At 47.3% G+C, this 24,844-nt stretch overlaps 1 protein-coding gene across 1 annotated transcript in view; it reads right to left on the bottom strand.

The window, feature by feature from the left end:
• The window catches only part of RAB5A (RAB5A, member RAS oncogene family), a 105,371-nt gene that overhangs the window by 38,302 nt on the left and 42,225 nt on the right, over positions 1–24,844 (bottom strand). The window contains exons 3-4 of the mRNA XM_085630458.1: positions 22,103–22,254; positions 2,143–2,265 (exon numbers count right to left, since the gene is read on the bottom strand). Coding sequence (XP_085486584.1) covers positions 2,143–2,265; positions 22,103–22,254 — 275 coding nt within the window. The remainder of the gene's footprint in view (positions 1–2,142; positions 2,266–22,102; positions 22,255–24,844) is intronic.

Genomic DNA, 24,844 nt, shown 5'->3' with positions numbered 1-24,844 from the left:
ATCGTTCTTGATCCACAGTCTCACCTAATTTTAATAACCAAATAATCTGGTAGACTAATTCGAAATAATGACCTGCATATTTATTAGCTGTATTGTTGTTACCGCTTTTCAGTACCTTGAAACGTCTATCTCTTTCTTGAAGTATTATCTTTTTGGGCTCATTTGTTACCATTTTTTATATATATATAAACCGGAACCATGGAAATGAGCTTTCTGGAACTATAGTACGTATATACAGGTTTTTATAAATTTTCTCTTATGTTTTTTGTATTCAAAAATGTTTTGTTACATTGTACATGCTTTTATGGATTGAAATTAACTTTCCGAATAAAGCTTATTTTGATTTGATTTGATTTGACTAATATTGAGAGAATGTGATGGTAAAAATAAGAATGATCTGTATAATTACATCCTGACCAATCATGGAGCTTGTTAAATAGGCAGGTAATGGTTTAAAATTATATTAGGGTGCGAATATGTATACATGAGGGCTCAAATTATGATTTGATGTGTTTATTTCACAGCCCTGATGATGTCCCAGGAGGGGACGAAACGCGTCGGCTGTTGAGATTATTTGAAATAAGGAATTGGAATTCTCGTCCTTGATAAGATTATTGGATCATAAATGGATGGAATGAACGATTGATGGATCAAAAGGAAATAATTGTGGAATGAAAAATAGACATTTATATGGAACAAGGATTAAAGAGAAATGTACATGGAACTAATTGAGGCATAAAATTAAGAGGACATTTGCGTGGAATCAACTTGATTTTCTTCATTTTGGAAAGAATATGAGAACTGAGAGACATTCTTCATGTTGGAAAGAATATGAGAATTGAGAATAAATATTCTTATTGTTCAAATCAAAAATATTTGTTTTGAGATATGTTTAACATGGGTGCTCCTTGCATGTGTGAATAAGTTACATTATGGGAATGGTTTGACGATGACCATTTTAAAGTGAGCACCAACAGTTGAGCAACAGAGAGAGAATTTAGAACGATATTGTTACTCCCTGTGCGCACAGGTTTTGGACCCTCATCGTTGTGGCATTGGGACCTTATAAGTGTTTAGTTATCCAGTACAATATCCTTGGTGCAACAACATCAAGTGTTGCATGGCTAAACACTTATGAGGTCCTAAAGGCGAGATCTATTGGCTATGCCAATGCTTGTTTGATTTGTGTGTGGTATCTATTCTGGGGATTTGTCTTCAAAGAGCCTTCAAAGAAGCCAGTTACCAAGGGTGCTTATACCCCCCTTCATCTGAAGGGGAAGTCCTAAAGTGTTTTTCTGTGGGAGACCCAGTCAGCCTCTCACCATCACCTTAGAGTGCTACCAAAAAGGAACAACTTCATTATCCCCTTCTCTAGAAGCAATCCAACCACATCTCCAACTTGCCATGATAGCCAATAGTGACAAATAGTAGTCTGGCTCCTTTCAACCTTGAGCTAGAACCCTTATTCTGCACTGCAGAAACCAAAAGATCACACCAGGAATGCATATTTACTAGCAAAACTTAAGTGTTAAATGACCTGGGAGCATCTGGGAGTGAGCACCCATATGGCTTCAGTTGGACTGGAGTTCAAGCCAGAGGCACTGAACTGCTATTGGTAAGTTACCTCACAGAGCTCAGCGCTTGCTGCAATGTACAGTCTGGTCTGCAGATTTTCAGGACTATATAACAGCAAGGCTGACTGAGCGTTCATCCTCCTGACATAGGTAAAATGAGCACCAATTTCGAATAGGTAATGATATTCTATATAATTTAAAAAGTAATGTAAAACACTGAGACTGGTGCTGCAAAGGGAATCTTATAAAAGCAGCATTTTCATGTGACCATTCCCTGTCCTGCTGGGTATCATTAGAATGTTCCAGAAGGAACGATGACCTCCCTTAAACACTGCGATCATACATTTTAGAATTTTTAAGAACATTAATAATCGACCATGTTTGCATCTGCGATTCGAGACACTGAAAGCAACTGTAGCGTTTACTTAAAATGTATTTACTCACTTGTGGGTAGTGTTGCTATTCTAGAAACTATTTACAATTTTATGGCGAAATGTTTTCTAAAAAAAAAAATTCATCACAATCACGTAACACTTTACACACAGTGATGGATCAGGTTTTAACATACCTGGAAATCAACAGCTCTCTTGTTGGCGAGGTCTGCCTTGTTCCCTGACAAAGCTATTACAATGTTCGGGCTTGCTTGTCGCTGAAGTTCCTTCACCCAGTTTTTCCCTCTTGCAAAAGACTCCTGTTGATTGTACGAATGACATGAACACTCACAGCAAAAAGAGAAGTCCTCTGTTTGGACCATACAGTTTGGAATAAAATCTATTTTACTCACAGTCATTACGAAAGGTTTCTTTAGCCTATTTGATTGTTAAACACAATCAAAATCACAATTGCATCGAATGTACGAATACCATCATAACAAACAAAAACTTTGTGCAAAAATAGCTACAAATCAGAATACAAGATCAAATGCGACCTTTACCGCATACCAAAGTTTGATATAACATTTTCAGAATAACAGGTCTGTCACAAATGAGATTTATTTTGTTTTGGATTAAATACCCATTTTACTGCAACCCCTTTATTGGCCATTGCTCAACAACAGTCGGTGAAAAAGATATTTTCCTAGAAGGCAGTGTATACCGCATCCCACCAGGAGACTCTGCTCGGCAACAATTGTGGTGACACCCAAACCTGAGAAGCCTGCTAACAAATACGAGTCCTAGAGGCCCATTTCATTATTAAATATTGAGATAAAATATTGGCAAACGTATTGGCAAACGTATTGGCTACACGACTCAGAAAGGCTATATCCACAATCATACAACCCTATCAGTCGTACTTTATGCCTAACAGAAGTATGTTCCTCAAGTTGCGGCAGCAATTTGGGTGTCTGGACAAAATCAGAGACGTGGGGGACACCAACTGCAGTGTTCTAACTGAATGGCATTAAGTCTTTCGATACCCTGGAATGGAAATATATGTTTATGAGGCTAGAAAGTATAAGTTTTGGACCCAATTACATGATCTGGTTAAGGCTCCTCTATAGGGAACCCCCTTAGCAAAGGTTAAAGTGAATGGGGCGCTGTTGGATACTTTTATTCTATATAGAGGGACAAGAAGAGTTTCCAGATGTCCCCATTGATATTCGCCTTGGCACTGGTGCCTCTGGTAGTTGGGTAAGGGAAGATGCTCTGGTAAGGGGTCTGAGGTGGGACAAATATTGGATGAGCGATTCTCATTATATGCGAACGAAGTGCTACTAACATGGCAAAACCGATTGAGACAATGCAACAAATTATGCATCATCTCACGATCATCAGAGACTATTTGGGGTTCATCATCAATTGAGTGGGATGAGGATGGGTTTGGACAAGAAAAATCGATCCTGTACCCCATGTTGGGCTGGCCCTGGACAAATTCACAAATTTATCTTACCAGTGTCCACGGTTGAATTCTATGGCACAAACCGGAGGCAAGGATTAGGCTTAACTTTCTTCACTTTTATTCACCAGCAGCCTTTAACATTATAAGATTTTTATCAGTACCCTACATTTCCTAGACGTTTTTTTGGGGAAAGAAAAAAACAGTTCATCCAATCAGGGCCCTGCACTTCCATCTAATAATCCCTGAAGACTCTCAATCCCCCTCTTTCTTAACTGCTCCGGCAGCTTAAAACTAAGTGCCTTTGAAATGTTCTTATATGTGCCTTGTCTTGCAGCGATATTGAGCGGGAAACATAGCAACCTGCTGGGGTTTTCATACCGCTCTGTTTATGTTTGCCTTCATGTAAATTAATTAGTTTCCCTCCAGATCGCAGCCGCTGGAACGTTCTCGCTCCTACTCAGCCACTTCAGACTGCCAGGCTCTGGTGCACGGTGCAGACAGCCGGCAGCTGGGGGGCCGCGAAACACTCTCTCAACGTGTCCAGCGACTCCCAACCTCCCAGCGGCCAGCACGTGTCCATTTGACTCATCAGAGTGAAGTGCGTCTCGCCGCAATCTATTCCAGAGGCAGTTTTCAAACTTTTACTGTTGTTTGCAGCCAGTTACAGAGTCATCGCCTGAAGAAAAACACTTGCGGTGCGGGTAAGACTAGCCTTGCTAGAGGAATTAAGTGGTCCCACAGCTTTTAGGCTGCCTATAGTTTCCATTCCCCTAGGGGAATTTCAATAAAACTGCCACAGGGCTTGCCCTAACTACTATTTGCCAAGTTATGGATGCCTCAATCTTTACAGCCATTTCGCGGGTGGTAGCGCCCACGGAGAGAAAAATCATGCAATTGCCTGTTCTGTCCTCCAGGACTTTCTGGTGTGATCTTGGTTCGCAGACCCCCCACCGGGGTTGGTATTGCTTGGGTATCTATTCTAAGGTGAGGAATCTAACTAACGTGTTTCTTTCAGATGAACAAGTTACTTACCTTCGGTAACGATGTATCTGTAAGAAACATTAGTTAGTTAGATTCCTCACCTTAGAATATCCCCAGGCGTCAGACTGGATCCGGAAGATTTTTGTAGCAATACCCCTTGCGCGTTGCTAGGCGTCGTCTGCGGCTCCGCGTCCGTCGTTGGCATCGTGCGCCGGAATGACGTCGGAGTACTTAGACGCCGCCCTCGCGCGCTGACGTCAGTTCTTGTACATAGCTTTCCGCGCCAGGAACGCAGAGCCATGCAAGAGACCGACACTGGTGCCAAAAAATCTAGGGCCCTGAAAGGGATAGCCTTAACCCTAGATGTCAGTTCGCAGAACGGGGAGGATGGGTGGGTCGGTGAGGAATCTAACTAACTAATGTTTCTTACAGATACATCGTTACCGAAGGTAAGTAACTTGTTCATCTGAAAGAAACACGTTAGTTAGATTCCTCACCTTAGAATAGATACCCAAGCAATACCAACCCCGGTGGGGGGTCTGCGAACCAAGATCACACCAGAAAGTCCTGGAGGACAGAACGGCCAAAGAAGCCATCCCTACAGACTTGGCTGTCTAGGCAATAATGCCTGGCAAACGTATGCAGCGAAGCCCACGTCGCCGTCTGACAGATGTCCTGCAAAGGGACTCCTCGTCCCAAAGCAGTAGTAGCCGCCGTGGCCCGAGTAGAATGGGCTCGCAGCCCAACAGGAGGGTCCTTTTTCGCCAAGGAATAACAGATTTTTATACACAAAACGACCCACCGGGAGATGGTCCGTTTGTGCACAGCTTTTCCCTTCTTTGCACCCATGTAGCCAACGAAAAGCTGGTCGTCCACTCGGAACTGTTTTGTGCGGTCCAAATAAAAGGAGCGCGCACGTTTTGGGTCCAGACTGTGGAGCCGGTCTTCCTCTTTGGAAGGATGCGGAGGCGGAAAGAAGATGGGCAAGGTGACAGATTGCCCAAGATGAAAGGGGGTCACCACTTTCGGTAGAAAGGAAGGACGAGGCCGAAGGACAACCTTGTCCGGATGAACTGATAGAAAAGGAGGCTTTGACGATAGAGCCTGGAGCTCACTCACCCGTCTAGCCGAGGTGATGGCTACCAGGAAAGCAGTCTTAAGAGTTAGAAGACGAAGAGGACAATTGTGAAGAGGCTCAAAGGGAGCGCACATCAGGAATGTTAAGAAAAGATTCAAGTCCCACTGAGGCATTACGAAAGGGACAGGAGGGAACGTGTGAGTAATGTCTTTAAGAAAGCGTGACACTACAGGGGACTTGAAAAGAGAGGGCTGATCAGGAAGCCGTAAGAAGGCAGAGATGGCAGCAAGATAACCTTTCAAGGTGCCCAGGGCAGAGCCCTGCCAGGCCAAAGAAAGAAGAAAGAGGAGAACCTCAGAAAGAGGGGCGGAAAGGGGATCCACAGCCTTTGCTGTGCACCATGCCACAAACTTGTTCCACCGGCAGGCGTATACCGTCTTTGTGGAGGAACTCCTGGCTGCCAGAATGACATCACAGACTTCAGGAGGCAAGTCAAATGGCATCAACTGCCGCCGCTCAATCTCCACAGATGGAGGTGGAGGCTGGACAGGTTCGGGTGGAGGAGCGTCCCCTGCTGCTGCGACAGAAGATCCTCCCGAAGGGGCAGACGTATCGGAGGATCGGTCAACATACTGAGTAGCTCGGGATATCAGTACCTTCGTGCCCAATCCGGAGCCACCAAGATGACTTGGGCCCGGTCGCGCCTGATCTTCTTCAGCACTCTGGGCAGAAGTGTTATAGGCGGAAAGGCGTACAACAGACCGCAACTCCACTCGCGACGAAAAGGGTCGCCGAGCGAGTGCCGCCTTGGAAATTCCAACGCGCAGGACTGCTAACATTGCGCGTTCTCGTCGGTGGCGAATAGATCTAACCAAGGCTCTCCCCACTGCTGAAAGAGACCTTGCGCCACCTCGGAGTTCAGACGCCATTCGTGATCCATCATGCACCGGCTGAGTTCGTCTGCTCTGGCGTTCAGAGAGCCCGCCAGATGTTGAACCACCAGGGTGATGCCCTGGTGTTCCAGCCATGTCCAGCGGCGCAGAGCCTCCTGACAAAGGGTCCACGACACCACCCCGCCCTGTTTGTAGCAATACCACATGGCGGTGGTGTTGTCCGTGAACACCTGCACGACACTTCCCCGGACAGAGGGAAGGAAGGCTTTCAGTGCAAGTCGAATCGCTCTCAGCTCCAACAAGTTGATGTGGAGGCGAGACTCCGCCGGAGACCAGAGGCCTCTGATCTCCGCCTCTCCCATATGGCCACCCCATCCCAGGAGGGACGCATCCGTCACTACGACATGCTCCGGTAGGGGTAGGGAGAGGCTCTTGCTCATGACCCAATCGCGGTCCGTGAGCCACCACTGCAACTGCTGTGCAGTGCCCTCCGAGATCAAGACATGGTCGGACAGATTGCCGTGATGCTGGGCCCACTGAAACTTCAGGTCCCACTGCAGAGCCCGCATGCGCCGCCTGGCGTGATGCACTAGTAGGATAAGGAGGCCATCAGCCCCAGAAGCCGCAACACTAGCCTGACCGAAACCCAGGATAGAGGCCGAAAGATGGGAATCAGGGCCTGTATATCCAGGACCCGCTGTTCCGGTGGATGAACCCGGAACTGCGCCGAATCGAGAACCGCTCCGATGAAGAGGAGCTTCTGAGAGGGGCTCAGGTGTGACTTCGGCACACTGATGGAAAATCCCAGCAAATGCAGGAGATCCGCCGTAGTCTGGAGGTGGGAGACGACTGTCTGGGGCGAGCCCGCCTTCAACAACCAGTCGTCGAGATAGGGGAAGACTGGAACCCCTGATCTGCGCAGATGAGCTGCGACCACCGCCATCACTTTCGTGAACACCCGAGGGGCACTGGTAAGGCCGAAGGGGAGCACGGTGAACTGAAAATGCTCCTGACCCACCGTGAACCGCAGGTAACGCCGGTGGGCCGGCAGGACGGGGATATGGAAATATGTGTCCTGCAAGTCCAACGCTACCATCCAGTCTCCAGGGTCTAGGGCAGCTAGAACCTGAGCCAAAGTCAACATTTTGAACCGTTCCTTTCGGAGGAAGGCATTGACGTTCCTGAGGTCCAAGATAGGGCGTAGGCCTCCTTTGCCCTTCTTGGGAACCAGAAAGTAGTGGGAATAACAACCATGACCTACTTCTGGGCTCGGAACGCGCTCGACGGCCTCTTTGGCCAAGAGGGCCGAAACTTCCTTTTGCAGAAGATTCAAATGATCCTCTGAGATACGGTGGTGCTGCGGTGGCATGGCTGGGGGGGGTCGTCTCGAAGGGGAGGGAGCAGCACCTTCGGACGATTTGCAGCACCCACCTGTCCGAAGTAATGGTACGCCAGTGGAGCAGGTGATGGCGAACCCGGCCTCCCACTGGCGAGGAATGGGCCTGAAAGCACGGACTAGGAAGGCTTTGAGGCGGATGCTGCCGGGGTGGATGTGGACTGACCGCGTCGTCCTCCAGTACCGCCTCGGCGGAAACCACGTCCGCGACCGCGTGCAGGCTGGTTCTGCGGCCGGTGGCTAGGCGGACGTGAGGAGGTGCCCCTTCCTTGGCCACGAAAGGAGCAAAAAAGCGGAAGTTTGTGGCCGCGGGGCCAATAGGCCCAAGGACGTGGCCGTAGCCCGGGAGTCCTTGAAGCGAGTCAGCGCACTGTCGCTTTCTCACCAAAAAGGCGAGCGCCATGAAAAAGGCATGTCCAGGAGTGTGCTCTGGACATCCCCTGAAAAGGACGTGGACCGCAGCCAGGCGTGACGTCGAAGCGCCACCGTGGTAGAAATCGCCCTACCCAGCGAGTCCGTAGTGTCGAGTCCACATCGGATTGCATGGCGCGCTGCATCTCTCCCATCGGCCAGAGCCGAGGAAAGCCGCGCCCGGGCCTCCTCCGGGCACAGTGGCAGCACGTCCTCCACCGTATCCCACAGAGAGTGGGAATAACGGTCCAAGAGACAGGCGGTGTTTAAAGACCGCAGACCCAAACTGAGCGAGGAGAACAGCTTCTTACCGAACTGTTCCAGTCTCTTGGAATCCCGGTCCGGAGGAGCGGACGGGATAGGAGGATTGGGAGGTAGAGGCCTGGATAAACAGACTCTCGGGGGTGGGGTTTTGGGACAGAAAACTGGGGTCACCCGGAGCAGGGCGGTGGCGCCTGGCAACGTTCCTATCCACAGGAGGGACTGTGGAGGGCTTGGACCAGGTGCCCTGTAGAACGTCAGTGAGGGCCTCATTGAATTGCAGCAGAGGCTCAGTGGAGCATGCGGCAGACTGAAGCACCTCAGTGAGGATGTTAGTCCTCACAGCCACGGCAGGCAGCCCAAGCCGGAGTGGCCGCGGCCGCCTTGCGCAGCACCACAGAAAAAGCTGCACCCTCCTCCGAAGCCACAGTCGGAGGAGAGATGAATCCAGTGTCCGGTGAGGTATCCAAACCACTGGCCTCCCCCAGTTCATCTGCCCAGTCCTGCGAAAGTTGCCCTTGAAGGGCCCTAGGGTCCTCAGACCCCTCCCAGTCGTCCCCCATCATCCGATTCCTGGTAAACAGGAGGAATGATCGGAGCCGGTCGATAGACATAATGTGTCTCTAGCGGCGCCGCATCGGCGTCGGGACCGGACAGGGGCTGAACCGGGGATCGACGTCGACAGGAGTCGGAGGTGGCACTGGTGTCGACGCCGGCGGAGGAGGCGTCACGAGGTCGACCGGCGTCGACGGGGGCCCAGGCTCGGGCCCCTCGGGGACCTGCGGCGTCGGGGCCCGAGCCTCCAACGGCGCCGGAGCCGCCGGCACGCAAGGTCGCCCAGTCGAGTCCGCGGGGCCAGGCTCCTCATGGCCGAGAGGAAGGCACTGACCTCCGCCGGCGTCGCGTCAGTCCCAGGGACCGGCGGGTATGGGGACTTGCGCAGCTCCTGCGGAGCCGCGGGGGTGGAACCACCCGGACCCTCGGCCGAGTCGCGCGACCGGCGAGGGGAGTCCTAAGAGCGGGGTCGCCTCTTGGACTTCTTGGAGGGCTTCGACTTACCCGAAGACTTCGAGCCAGACGAGCGACGATGTAGAGTGCGGCTCCGCGACCGATCCTTGGACCTCCTCCTGGACCGGGATCGAGAGGGGCGCGGAGCCGAGTGGCGAAGCTCGAGAAGCTTGTGGGACAACTCCCGCCTAGCTTTCGTGGTCAGGGCAATACAATCAGAGCACGACTCCGCGTCGTGGTCGAGGCCCAAGCAGTACAGGCACCGGCGGTGATGATCGGTCACCGACATCAGTCGGTGACAGTCGTCGCAGGCCTTGAAACCAGGCATCCTACCGGCACCAGAGTCGAGAAAGTGACCAAAAGAGTCGAAAAAGTTAGTCAAAAATTGACTAAAGGGGTAGCTCTCCCGGATCGGCGCTTACTGGCGCGGAAAAAAGAAGAACTGACGTCAGCGCGCAAGGGCGGCGTCTAAGTACTCCGACGACGTCATTCAGGCGCACAACGCCAATGACGGACGCGGAGTCGCAGACGACGCCTAGCGACGCGCAAGGGGTATTGCTACAAAAATCTTCCGGATCCAGTCTGATGCCTGGGGATATTCTAAGGTGAGGAATCTAACTAACGTGTTTCTTTCAGATAAAGTGTTTATGGACTCTAAACTCCTCCATCCTGCTTCTGAGGTTCCTAGTACCTCAGGGGACCCCATCTTTCCCCTTCCTCCCAATGACACTGGGGATGGAGACTACACTCCCATTACCTTCAACTGGGATGGGGACCCTAGCAGGCCATGGCATCCGGAGGCCAATCCCTTCCTGTCCAGTGATCTCAAGGCAGACACTGCTTCCTGACACTAACACTGACTTGCTAGACCCGGACGATCTTTTACATACACATTTTTTTGAATGGCGCCTAGCGCCCGAGGTGGCCTCTTACATAGCAGGAAGATTACGAAAACCCCTAGACAAGGAGGTAAGGAGCTGCCTTCTGGCTGAATGCCCTGGGCCATCTTTGGAGGGTAAAGTGGACCTCATGTCTGAGATAAATATCAAGATAACCGTTTTTTTTTTGCACAATTTGTCAGTGACCCCAAGAAGGGCATGGATCGGTCCTGCAGCTCCTGTCAGTACAAACTTCTGGACGTGGCATGACCTCTGGCCAAAATAATGGGCACGGCGAAAAGATGCTAAGGCATCTGGATCCCTTGTCTTCCATGAGGCACTGTCCAGCCGGGCCCAAAGTGCCATAATTTTAACCAAGAACACCAATTATGCAATCTCGACAGAGCAGCGAAGATCGCTCCTGATTAAAATCAATCCAAAGCTGGGGGAGCGGTCTACTTTGGAGGTGGGCCCTGCGGGCCAAGGCAATCTCTTTGGAGACCCATTTATTTGGGAGCTGGGCAAGTTTGTCAACACTTTCAAACCCAAATATTAATCAAGCACATATTTACCACCGGTGTTTTTGGCAGAGCAGGTCATGGTAGGGGGCCCTCGACCAGCTGTGCTTTTCATCAAGCCTCTGCTAAAGGTGCAGACTCCAGTCGCGGCCAATGGCAAGATTCCTCAACATTTGGAAACTTCTACCCAACAAGGTCCTACCCCCTTTGCAGAGATCCCAGTGGTGGTTCCAGCGGCAACTGCAGCTACAATGACCAAGGTGAGACTACTTTGAAGGATTAAAGCTTGGGGGCCAGTTGGTGCATTTTTTGCAGAATTGGAAGGCTCTTTCTTCAGATGAGTGGGTCCTGCAAACCATATTTCAGATAGAATTCTGTAGTGTTCCCTCTCAAACACACAAACCACACCCCCAGTCAGAATCGCTGAAACTGTAAATTAAGCCGCTCTTGGAGAAGGGCGATTGTTCCGACCGCCTAACATCCCAAGGTATCCTCAGTAAAGAGGGACGGAGGCCAAAGGCCGCTTATCAATCTAAAATAATTCAATGAGTGCCTCGTTTACTGCCACTTCAAGATGGGGGGCATCCATCTTCTCAGAGATCTTTTACAATTGGCCTACTGGATGGTAGTCCTGGATCTGAAGGATGCCTACATGGCGTTATCCATCTTTCAAACTCACAGACGCTTTTTCCAATTCCAATGCAAGTCACAAATATTCAAGTTGCCTCCCTTCTGGTCTGTCTTCCGCTTGATGGTGCTCCACTAAGGTATTGAAACCGGTGGTGTCACACTTGCGAGCTCAGGAAGTGCGGTTGATCGCCTATCTGGACGATATCCTGATCGCGAACCAATGCCCAGTATGCTTGACCGCACACTTGCAGAAGACCATCAACCTACTGGAATCTCGGTTTTGTGGTCAACAAGGGGAAATCCTCACTCTCCCGATCCCAAAATCTGCAGTGCCTGGGGTTTGTAATAGACTCAGTCAAAGCTACCCTCAAATCTCCCATCTTGCAAACTGACCAAGATAAAACACGAGCTCAGGAAAATGCTGTTCAGACCGCAGATATCACTACGTCAGTTAGCACGAATAGTGGGACTTCTCTCATCCTCCACATAGGCCTTTTTCCCAGGCCCCATCCATTATCGGGTACTACAACACCTGACGATTTCCCATCTTTAACAGGGTTTTACTTATTTTCAACTCTTAAACAAGGAGCATCAGAGGGATGAGTAACCAGGCCGCCCTCCACTCTCAAAATTACTCAACAAAAAGGCCTGGTTGCACCTGACACACAATAAACTTATGCATTCTTAATCCACTGGGTATCAAATATACCTTCTGGGTGCGGCTATGCTTATATTATTTAGTCATACCTCCCATGTGTGTACAATTATTTAGAAAAAAGATTCAACCACAAACGCATTCCAATAATCCCAAGAATTGAGGATGATACTGGTACATTGGTCATAAAAAAAAATGAAAAAAATGTGAGGTGGGTCAGAAAGTGCCTCACGTAAGCAACGTCCACAGAGATGCTGGTAGGTACTCACCAGTTTGCTCACTTTGTCATCACTGGCACTTTCGTGACAAAAAACTAATAAATGTGACCTAGCTCAAAAATATTTGAATATTTAACCCATAAATGAGAAAGGTGTAACAAATAATGGTGTAAACTATCTACCATCTCAACCCCTTAACATCTAACAAAGAGTCGACTGCACTCCCCATTAAAATAGGTTGTGAACACCTATCATATGTATAAATCTAAAGGTGGAAGGTGCACTCATTGAGATTGAACACATTAAATCAAGTAGTCCAAAGAATGTAATATTTCTTTCTTTTTATTCTGATGGTTTCAACACGAACAGTGCACAGCCAACGCGTTTCGTTCCATGCAGGAACTTCGTCAGGGCTGTCACTTGCGACTGTTCAGTTTTTGTGAGTTGCGTGGTGAATGTTTCTTGCGCTGTATGCATAAGCAGACGTCCATTTCCGCAATTCCCATGAGACCTTTCTGCTGAAATCAAATTTCCTTTTACTCTAGAGCTCTGCTGCGGTCAACGTCCAACGCAGCCCGTCTCTGGCATCGAAAGAATGCAGAGGCCAATAATGTATTTAGTATTTGCATAGTGTTCACACCCAAATACAAAAACGGCATGTTTAGACCATTTTAAGTTGAACGGCCGACATGTTTCATTGCCTCCATCAACTCACCAGGGAGGGCCTTCCCCTCACAACCTTAAGTGGCAGGAAAACACCTACACCGCCAGGACCGGGTGTTTGCGTTTCGCTACAGCGAACGCATGGTCCCGGAGGTGTAGGCGTTTTCCTGCCACTTAAAGTTGTGAGGGGAAGGCCCTCCCTGGTGAGATGCTGGGTAGGCGTTCACCTGGCAGCCACCCGGTCCAGTATTATTGAGGTGGAGATGTGTCCCCGTGCCCTGATGAAATTGCCGCAAAATTCTAAGGCAATGAAACATGTCGGCCGTTCACCTTTAAATGGTCAAAACATGCCGTTTAAGCTGGGTGTGAACACTAGGCAAATACTAAATACAAATGATAGGTGTTCACAACCTATTTTAATGGGGAGTGCAGTTGACTCACATTGGTTTAATAATTATTCTAAGACACAAAAGAAATCTCTATAAGGCTGGTTTATTTTAAGACTGAAAGCTCAATACAATTTGAGCAAAATAAAGTAAAAATAATGGAGTAGAAGTTCCTTATAACGCAGAAAAGGGAAAAGTTTCTCTCCTTCTGGGAAAAGTATAAATTGACTTATAATACTTTACACAAACCTGAGTATGTTGCTGTCTTGGATTGTTGGAACTTTTAACAGCCTCTACCTGATAATTGACAAATTTTCAACAAGCCAGTCCATGATAATATACAGGATATTTTGACTAACAAAAATCTACCTTGGTATCTTCATAATATTTTCCCCCTATTCATTTTGGTGGTACAGAGTGAAATCATTACCAACTCATGGTAAGGATCCCATCTAGTTAAAAATGTAAACTTACCTACCTGAATCACGGTCCACGCCACCACCGCCAAGAGTCAAGGGGTACCAGTAACCTGCAAGCGCCAGCAAGCGCCATCGAGTCCAATCCTTCGCGTCACCGCCCCGGGACTCCAATTCCCGGCTGCCCCAGCGGCGGCGCGCTATTCAGACGCAGCGCCGGGAGGCGCCTATAAGTTACGCTGAGGCCGGCGGAGCGGGGGGGAATTGAAACTTACCTACCTGAATCACGGTCCACGCCGCCACCGCCAAGAGTCAAGGGGTAACAGTAACGTGCAAGCGCCATCGAGTCCAATCCTTCGCGTCGCCGCCCCGGGCCTCCAATTCCCGGCGGCGCGCTATTCAGACGCAGCGCCAGCGCCAGGAGGCGCCTATAAGTTACGCTGAGGCCCGCTTCGCGGGACGCGCCGGGCGGGCCCGTTTTAGCCCGTTCTAGACCGGACAAGGCCGGGACGGGCCCGGTCTCTTTCACGCTTCAATCAAGATAAAGGTCAGTTTGTGGATCTAACAATTTCCCGTTTGTACACCATCTGTTGATGCTAGGTTGGCCACTACTTACATATACTATGTCTGCGTCACCACCAATCTGCCCTGTAAAAGATATGAGAAAGCGTACAGGAGGAGCATTAATGGGCACCCTGGATAGTTTTTTAGTTAGAGTGTCCTCTGCTCTTGCCAAGGATATTGAACTCACAGAAAAGAGACTATCCCTTGACATTGCCTTTGAGAAAAGATCTTCCATGGGCAGGTTAGCCGAAGCTCGATCCCCGGATTTACCCCGGAATAAGACTCAAGACTCTTTGGTTTTATTGTCACCCGCTGAGGAGGCGGGGGAGCAGGGATCACCAGGGCGCCCTGAATCAGTAAGACCTATGTCCAGTGAGCCTCCAGGACCGGCAAAGTCCATAGATATACTTACCCCTGCTGTGACAGGAGGCACACGTCATGATAAAATTAAAACTCGGTCCACCACTGGTTCCAGGGCGGTGCCCTCTAAAGGTGATCAGGGTCTCCCATCAAAACGGAGCCGTATTAATAATAAAGTTCAGTCCCCTGGAAAGAACAAAAAAACTAGTAGAGCTCACCCCGCCAACAAGCCTATAATCCAACCCGGAAGTACTTGCCATGCCAGTGAAGATATATCCAATGCCCCCTTTGATGATCAGAGCATTTCAAATGAAATGGGCCCATCTTTTTGGATAAAAATGGAACACTTGATTAAGAAGTCCTGGGCACCTTTTAGTGAACGGTTGGACTCAATTGACTCTATGTCTCGAACTATTGCTAGTTTCTACTTGAGGCAGGGAAGGGAAACAAGTTATAGAGTCAGGTAACAATCACGCTGGGAGGGGGGGAGTGGGGTCTAATATAACTCAGGGGGTTGAATTACCACCCTCTGCCCCCCGTAAGATAGCTCCAAGTGGTAACTTGGTAGCACCCCTGGTAAATCTATTGGAATCTGTTTCTAATAATCCATTAATGGTAGCGCACTCGGGTGAAGGGGGTTTGCTGCCACAAAGAGTCCGGAATGGCCGTTAAACACAAAGCGGCTCCACCCACAAAGACTAGGGACTATAGCGAAGCTCTGTTACCCACCATTCAGCTTCCCCCGGAGTCAGTACCCTATGTAGTGGTCCTGGCAGGGGTGCCCTCATTAGGTCAGGGCAAGAGGGAATCATACCAGGAGCTGAAGAACAAGTGTATCCACTGGCTCAACAAGAATCGCACCCTTCCATTACATGTTTCTGCTGAACTTCTCCACACCAGAAGAGTGGGCTGGGTGGGGAATAAACCAAAGACAGTAGGGGGGGGGGATTGCATAATTGTCAATTTTAGGGACCGGAGGACGGTGGAATATATTTGTGACTGGTTCCAAAACGATCTAGTCTCAACTATTCATCCCCTCCCCCGATCCTATTTTTATGCAGTAGTGCCTCCTGATAGGGGTAGTATCCAGTATTATGGAGGACAAAAGGAGCGGAGGTCGGGGGATAACTTAGAGTTGTACAATAGGTTTGAAGCGCTCTCTGGTCTGGAAGACTGCGACTGACTTCAAGGGGGTAATCTTGGTCAGGGGGAAGCTAACAGCCCCTAGTGTGGCAGAGGTGGCCACAGTACACACTGCTATTGCTATAGACAATTCAGTGGTCAATATTGTTCCCCAGACATCTACCTGTAAAATTCTGAGTTGGAATATTGCGGGGTTGAGAAGCAAATGTAAGGACAAGATTTGGCTGGAAGAGATAAAGTCTTAGGACATTTTTGCATTTCAGGAAACATGGGGCACAGATCATAATTTTTATATAGATGGGTATACACATTTTTTTATTCCTGCCAAACAGGCACACTACGGCAGAGCACAGGGTGGGTTGTTAATGTTTTTTTCCCTAAATGTGAATGGTTCATTAAAACAGATTGAAGCGAGTTGCCACAATTGTTTGGCTGTGGAGTTCTCGTCCACATTTCGGGAAATTATTACTGGTTAACTTTTATAATTCTCCCAATAGTCACTGCGCCAATCAATTTTTATTCCGCCTAGAGGACTTTTTAATTGCCTATCAAGCACATAATCCGTGGGCTGAGGTTATTGTCATGGGCGACTTTAACATTCACCCTTGCGGACAAAATTGTATCTTTGACCACCTAGATGGTCCCCCATACTCTGCTCCGGTACACTTCGAACATACAGAGCAAGGGGAGACCCTCGAGAAACTTCTGGCCACTACAAATCTTTATGAATCGGGTTGTATTAAGAGAGGCCAGAGGAAAGCTACCTTTAAGGGTTCGGCCATCGGTACAATTATAGACTATATTTTTATGACCGCTGTAGTCCTAAGTAGTGTCATTTCTTATAAGGTGGGGTTCTCTGCTTTTAGTGATCATAACCCTGTAATTTTAGAATTGGCCCAGGGGGCACAACTAACACTCACAGTGTCTGAGCATAAGGCCATCAGTCGAGAGGTGACATCAACGGACCAAGGAAGGAGATTGAAATGGTCTAAAGTGATCCCAGAAACTTTTGGAGGGGAAGTTTTGTCCAACACAGAGAAGGAAGTTAATATCTGTTTGGACCCTGACGCGTCAAACACACTGATCATAGAAGCTTTTGAAACTATCTGTAAGCAAATCAGAAGTAAGTTGACGAGGCAAATACACCCCGAATCAACTATCAGAGGGAAAAGATGGTTTAACAAAGAATGTACTAGGGCACAGTCTGCCCTCCTAAAAGCATTAAAGCAGAGCCCCAGAAAAAGGGAGCAAATTAGGGGGCTAAGGAAATCTTACAAACAAGCCATTCAGATAATAAAAAAATCAGATCAAAGACGAGGCATGGGACAAACTTTTGTCCCCGGAGGTCCTGAGGGATAGTGGAAAATGTAGGCAAACTATTAATGATCCTTACTTCTCCAGTGAGGATAATTCATGTCTTGATTGTAATATCCAAGATGAGCAATGGACTGCCCATTTTGAGAAAATATATGGCAGTCAGGGGGCTGAGAGTCCACAAGAATATATCTCTAACTTGGAATTACCGTCAGTAGTGGTCTTCCAGGAGAGTGAAGTATTTAAAGCAATAACGGAGACCATGATTAATAAGGCGCCAGGCCCAGATGGGGTCCCGGCGGACCTCTATAAAAGTTATCCTAGATTCTGGGCAAAAATACTGACTAACATTTTTAATGCCTCAGGTTCAAATATATTGCCCGTATCTTAGTCAAAATCCATTATCATCCCGGTATTTAAAAAAGGCCAAAGAGATGATCCAGCCTGTTATAGGCCCATCTCCTTGATAGACTCTGCTGTGAAGATCTTAGGCAGAGTAATATTAGCCAGACTGACAGATCATTTTGAGGGAAGGGGGATCCTTTCTAATGTACAATATGGATTTAGAGCAAAAAGGAGCACATTAAATCAATGTCTTAATTTACAGCTCCTTATCAGTAAGTATACTGTTGCTAAAAAGGGTTCCCTCTACCTGGGATTCATGGACCTATCAACAGCTTTTGATCTAGTCAATAGGACTAAGCTGTGGCAAATTTTAATTGATATGGGGATCGACCGTGTTTTAGTTAAATTTCTCGCCGACCTCCACTGTGGTTTGATCGCCTCTATACGAGTTACCCAAGATGGAAGATGCACAAGGTACTTTAAATCAGAAAGAGGAGTTAGGCAGGGGTGCATTTTGGCAACCCTGCTTTTTACATTATATATTAATGCCTTAGAACCTGCCTTGAAGGGAGCCTCGTTAGATGTCCCGAGAGTAGGAGACACTACCATTCCAGTTCTCCTTTATGCAGACGACGCGGTTCTACTGGCAGGCACAGGAATTGGGCTAAATAAATTATTAATGAAGTTTGATACATTTATGGATTCACTTGATCTAAAGATAAACGCCAAGAAATCCCACGTAATGATAGTAGGGGAACAAAGAAAAAAGAAAAATACAATGACTTTTTTTTGTGGCAAAGATGAGGTTAGTAGGGTCCCTGTTTTTACATATTTAGGTCTCTTATTTGATGAGAAGGGGTCCTGGGGCCCACAAATGAAACTTAAAAGAAATGTATTCGCAAGATCCACTTTAGCCCTTATGGGTTTTTCAAAACGCCTAGGTGCCAGACCCATGGAAGCTATCTTAAAAGTTTACAAGGCAAAATGACTTGCAATAGCCACTTATGGTTCTGAGATCTGGGGGTATGTTACTGAAAACCAGCAGATCCAAGTGGTGGAAAATGCATTTCTAAGAACCCTATTATCCGTGCCACAGTCAACCCCTACTTTTTCAATACACGTGGAGACGGGCTGGATTATGTTTTAGACAAAGTGAAAATGGCCCCGATAATATGTTGGCTCAAGACCTGGCTCAATGATGAGATATCTTTGAACCATATGATTTTAAAAGATTGTCTGGCTCTAGATATGGCCAGTAAAATCCCGTGGCTAGCATACATTGAATTAACTCTTAAAAAACTTGGCCGGCCAGAGATTTTTTCGGCCCCAGATACAATTAAGAAAGCAGACCTGGATTTGATAAAAACTGCCATGGTAAACTTTCAACTTGCAGAAAGAGAAGAATTAGAGTTGAAAAAACCTTTAGTTAGACTACACTTTGGGTTAGTGAGTTTACCTGGTCTGGAACCCTACCTGAAGCTGGTAACACGCCCCTTTCATCGTTTTCTGTTAATCAGATTTCGATTTAACTTAATTCATTTTTCTTTGGGAGATTTCCCTAAATGGGGTGTTCCGGATAAAGCTGAGCCCTGCAAGTGTGATAATTTATCGTCACAAGATACTTTACATTTTGTTATGTTTTGCAGATTTTACTCAGACTTTAGGAAAAGGTATTTAGTACCGTTGCTTAAGGAACTAGGGTTTGCTCAGGTTAGACCAGCACTTGTATATTTACAATTACTGAGTAATGTCCGGACAATTTTCCATGTTGCTAATTTCTTAGTTGCTGCTATTCGTATTAATAACAAGATATAAAAAAAAAGCTGGCCCAGGACATGTTGTACTCTGATCTGGTATGACGCTGTGGTTTTTATTCCGATTTTATTAGATGGTTATGACTTTTAATCTGATTTTTAGTCTAATATTTATTAATGATTTTAACTGTATGGAATTTTTAGTGTATACCCCAGTATGAATTTGTGGGGAATGTGTCTTAGGTCCCTGTTTTTTGCCTTATATAATGTCAATTAACTGAATTTTTGGTGTTATATCCGTTTCCACTTTTAACCTGTTTTTTGATGTAATTTTCTGTATTTGTCTCTTTTTGTGATATTAATTTTATCAAATAAAAGTATATGACTGACTAGTTAAAAATAACTAAATAAAAAAAAAAACGCTGTTAAATCCTAAATTTGATGTTTAATGGATGTGACAATGCCTCTTCCACCAGGGCAAGACTGCTTTAGAGCAGGCCACAATACTTTGAACCATGGTTTTTTCCTGTGGTGTATTACATAGAATGAAACATTTCCTAGCTATCGTAACGGAAAGTTTCTGATGGATACATCTGCCTGTGGATTCCACAGTACCACTGACTCCAGTTCGTCATGCCACAACTATTTTCCTGTTTGTTCCCAAATACACAATGGCAACTGCCATTATCAAGTCAGTATATCAACCCAAGGTGTGTGACATGATCACTTCAGCAGAGTATTAGCCATTCCACTCCAAAGGCAGACAAACAATTCTCAAGGAATTCTCGATTATATTTCAACCTGATTTGTTGCGGCACCTGGAATTTTAGGCAACAAATGTTGGGTCAAAAGTTAGAGATCACAGGTCACAAATGAGTCCACCTGTAAAATGACTGTAGCAACTGACACACTTCCAATAAATTGACCAACATGAAAGGTCCTACACATGGAAAAATGTTCCATGCTTATAATGATCTAATTAACTGGCTGGAGATGTTGCCCCTTTGACAAGCGGTTGCTGTGCTGGTTGATTACCAGAGAATAGGTCAATAAAGTTGTATTTAGTGTCCCCTGTGTACCATGCCTACATAACACTACCTGAGGCATGGGTAAGTCACCCCTCTAGCAGGCCTTCCAGCCCTAAAGGCAGGGTGCACCATGTCCAGGTGAGGGCATAGCTGCATGAGCACTATGCCCCTACAGTGCCTGTGCCATTCACAGACACTAAGTGCAGTGAGGCCATTTTGAGTACATGAACTGGGAGTTTGTCAACACCAACTTCACAGCTCCATAATGGCTTTACTAAAGTCTGGGAAGTTTGTTATCAAACGTCCCAGCACATTAAACCCACACTGATGCCAGTATTGGATTTAATGAAAAATGCACGCAGACTCTGGTGTAGTTCCTGACAAGCTCCCAGCCATCTGCCACCACCATACAGGTTCCTGGACCCATGGGTAGAGAGCCCTCTGCTCTCTGGGCCCAGGAACAAAGCACATACTGGGCAGAGGTGTCATGCCTCCTCCTCGAGGATGGGCAGGGTGCTTAAAGAGGGAGCCTCAAAGGCCTCCTGCCTTCGTTAGCTACCCCCAGGCTTTTGCTGTTATCAGCAACTGGCTCCCACAGGTTCTGTCCCTCATTTTGGGCACTAGAACTAACGCGAAAACCTAGCCGGGAAGGGAGGTGTGCTCACCTTTGCCAGACGCACCCCTCAGGTGGGGAAGGCGAGGTGGAGCACACATCTCAGTCGCCGCCATCTTGGAGATGGGGGGACCCCTCCAATCAGGAAGAGGCTTTTACCCACTCCCACTGGCGGCCAGCATTCTAGGGTGTGTAGACACCGAAGGGAAGGTACCTATTGGTCCCAACCTGCACACCTCTGTAACGCCCCCTAAATCTAGTATTTAGGGGCACCCCTGAAATGTACCTTTATAAATTAGACGTGACAAGAAGGAGGACCGAAGAGCCGTGCTTCAGAAGAGGAGGAGGACAACTGCTTTGGGCCCAGCCCTACTGGCCTGTCTCCTGCTCTGAACCCCTGCAAGCTGAACCCGGTATGTCCTGCAGACAGCAGCCTCCAAGGATGCCAGAGACCTGCCCTGTCTTCACTAAGAACTCCTACCTCCTGTAGACACCGGATTTATCCAACACCAACCTAAGTCAGGGCTCCAGATCTAGCCGCATCCGTGAGTCCTCACCACTGTGCACCTGACACCCACGTCCCAAGTTCTAAGGGCCTAACACCCCAGCGAGGGGACTCCAAGTGAGTTTTAAAAATACCACCAGGATGATCTGGACCTTTCTGCAGCAATAAGGGAACCAGAAGCAGAGTAATGGAGAGAAACAGGACAGGTGGATCTGGGCACAAAGTAGATGAGTTTACATGTTCATGCCACAGAGTATTAAGGAGGTAGAATTTGAACAGTCAACGCTGAGATGCAACAGTGACGGGATGTTCCCTTAGGTTTATCAATACATATCTTATGGATTAACAGCTACTCCTTTTTCTGACAAAACTAGAACATAAGCACACACAGAAGCCCAGGTTTTTAGTGAAAGAAAGGGTGAGTGGCTTGTTCTATGGAGAACAATTCATCCACATATCCATGACTCCCACCAGAACAAGCAGCCTGCTACACAAACTCACCCAGCTTACCACATTGGTAAGGCCATACACAACTATTGCCACCTGGGCTCCTTTGTACCTTGACGTACGGCTATGGGAGCGATCCTGGCCGGCTGTGCCTCAAATCAATTCATTCCATGTCCATGGATCCAACAGAACAAGCACCTTGGTACACAAACACACTCACTCACCTCATTGGTAATGTCATACACAACTATCGCCGCCTGGGCTCCTCTGTAGTACATAGGTGCAAGGCTGTGGTAGCGCTCCTGACCAGCTGTGTCCCAAATCTCAAACTTTACTGTGGTGTCATCGAGACAAACCGTCTGGGTAAGAAAGGCCGCTGAAAATAACAAGGAAGCATTACATTTAAACTCTGTACTAGTGCTAAATAAAAACATTACACATTCAAAAATCAGAATGAACAATGGAAACCATCTTTTTAAGCCTTGGCGTGGAATTGGTTTGTGTCTATAAGAGAGCCCGAAGGTGAGGATAGGACACCAACCCATCAAACCATAACAGCACAATGCAAATTAGCCACATTCCAGGTGCCAATGGCATACTCCAAGCCTCACCCCACCAATAGTTATTGTGTTTCTACACTTCAGAGTCTCTAGGATGAAGAAATATTTTTTAAAGGACAAGTCAAATAGTTGGTAGTAATTTAGAAAAACGTTGGACATACGAATGACCGAATATGCATGACAAGAGGTAGAGACTACCACAGATATAGCACACCATCCTCCATCTAATTGTCAGCTGAGTTTGGAATTCAAAATGGTACAGCTAGATGTGAAAGAAGAGCAACAGTGCCACTTCCAGCTGGGATAGTGGTAGCAAAAAAAGGACATCATTTGTAAAGTAAGACTGCCTTAAACACCAGGTATGAATCCAGTGCAGTGCCCTCAGGTATGCAGCTCCCAATTTATGGCATGTGAAGCCCATCCGTGCTAGAAGAGCACACAGGAGTGGAGGTGCTGATTGATACATGCTCAGTGTGACTTCTATAGAATGGCAGCTACCTTAAGCCACTGAAACAGTTGGAACAAATGATTATCTGCTATGCAGCTTGTGGCAAGGTCACACTTCATAATTGCTGAAGCACACCTTGCAAAGTGTGATAGGGTAGCTGTGGCACTTAGCAGCGAGGCTTACACAGAGGAACAAGTGTTAAGCATTTAAACAGCACCAAAAATAACTGAAGAAGAAAATAACACGTACTCAAGAAATCCAACAACAATTTATAAAAATAGACTGCATTTTTAAAAGAATTTAGACACTAGAATGAAAAAGATCTACCCTAGGGTTCCGGACATATACATTTTACAAGCAATAATAAATCAAAGCAATTTTACTCAATCGTGAACAAGCCTTAGCAAAGTCAATGAATTAGACATTTAGAAACTTTTTCAAAGAAAACTTAGGCAAGTGTCAATGCAGGAGGACTTGGGGGGACCAACTTCGGCAGGGGGACCAGCAAATTCCTCAAGAACAGTTACCTTCACATAAGCAGTCCTTCAGTAGTTCCAGACACTTTAGCTGCGATGCAAAGGATTCCTCTGGAGTGGTCCTGATGCAAGGGCTAAAGGATGCTGAAGATGCTCTAAGGATGGGTCTTGCTGCAGGGGCTCCTTGGTCCATGAAGATTGTGATGGGGTCCTAGTCGCAGGGTCACCGTCCCACAAGGTCCTCTCCGGTCTGGCCGTAGTCCAGTTGCCTCTGGATTACCAGTCGTCCGTTGTCACCGTCACAGGCCAATCATTCCTAGTTTGCTACCTTCCCTTCGGAGGGTTCCAGCAACTCTCCAAGGGCACTCCGAGGCTCAGCGAACTTGGGTGCAACTCTGTATTTTGGGCCTTGGTCGTCGGTACTGCACGGCAGGGGTGGTACCAACATGAAAACTTTGGCTACCAACTTACCCCAGCAGGCTTCTTTAACGGTTGCGTCTCTCAGCTGCGAACAGGAGGCCAGTCAGGTGGGCACTGGAGTACTCTTTGCTTGACTTGGTTCTTGGAGGCAACTTCTTCTTGAGAAGGACACAGCAGGCATAGTCCCTCTCTACGTCATATTCCATGAGCTCATCTATGCACAACCCATTACAATAGTGTACATATGGCCCCAATACAGAAACACCAACCTTCTTTAGCAAACTATAGGCTAGCACACTGAGATACAATACAGGGACGCTTCTTTGGGATGGTGAGTAATGTCATACTACACCTAGACAACGACAGGTCATGTGAAAGCAGCGGGCTACATGCAGTGGCAGCAAAACAAATACAGGACATTTTGACAGATACTCTAGTGGAAATGTGGCGCCTCCTACACCCAACAATCAGGATTCCCCCCATGATCCTTGCTCTCCCAGTCTGCTTCATATAGTTAGTTATAGGGTGTGCAAATCCGGTCATCAATAAAATTGTGAATTCCTCAATGGCCAAGGCTATAGGCCCATCCGATTGGAAATTAGCAGCGGTTAAACCTCTACAGAAAAAACAACTTGTTGACCCCACAACCCTCTCAAACCATTGACCAATCTCATTACTTCCTGTTCTAAGCAAAATCACTGAAAAGTTGGTCAATGACCAGCTAACGGGGTTTCTGGAGGAGGCAAACACCCTACACCCATGGCGGGCTGGTTACCATCAAAGACTCTCAGCACTGTTGGAAGATGCAGATACGCTCAAATTAACACTTGATGCAGGGAAAAATGCAGTGCTGAACTTATTAGATCTATCAGCTGCATTTGATACCATGTCCCACGACATTCTGCTGCAACGACTCGAGGACTGTGGGATCTCCCATCAGGGGCTGGCCTGGATAAAACCTAAACCTTCCTCTCAGATCGCAGACAGACGGTTATGCTAGAAATCTTTATCTTCAGAAAAGCTAGTCACATCAGGAGTACCTCAGGGCTCTGCGCTTAGCCC

This window comes from Triturus cristatus, chromosome 10, assembly GCF_964204655.1.
Source record: "Triturus cristatus chromosome 10, aTriCri1.1, whole genome shotgun sequence".
Lineage (NCBI taxonomy): Eukaryota > Metazoa > Chordata > Amphibia > Caudata > Salamandridae > Triturus > Triturus cristatus.
The sequence above is the reverse complement of the archived record's forward strand: the minus strand, read 5'-3'. Positions and strand labels throughout refer to the sequence as shown.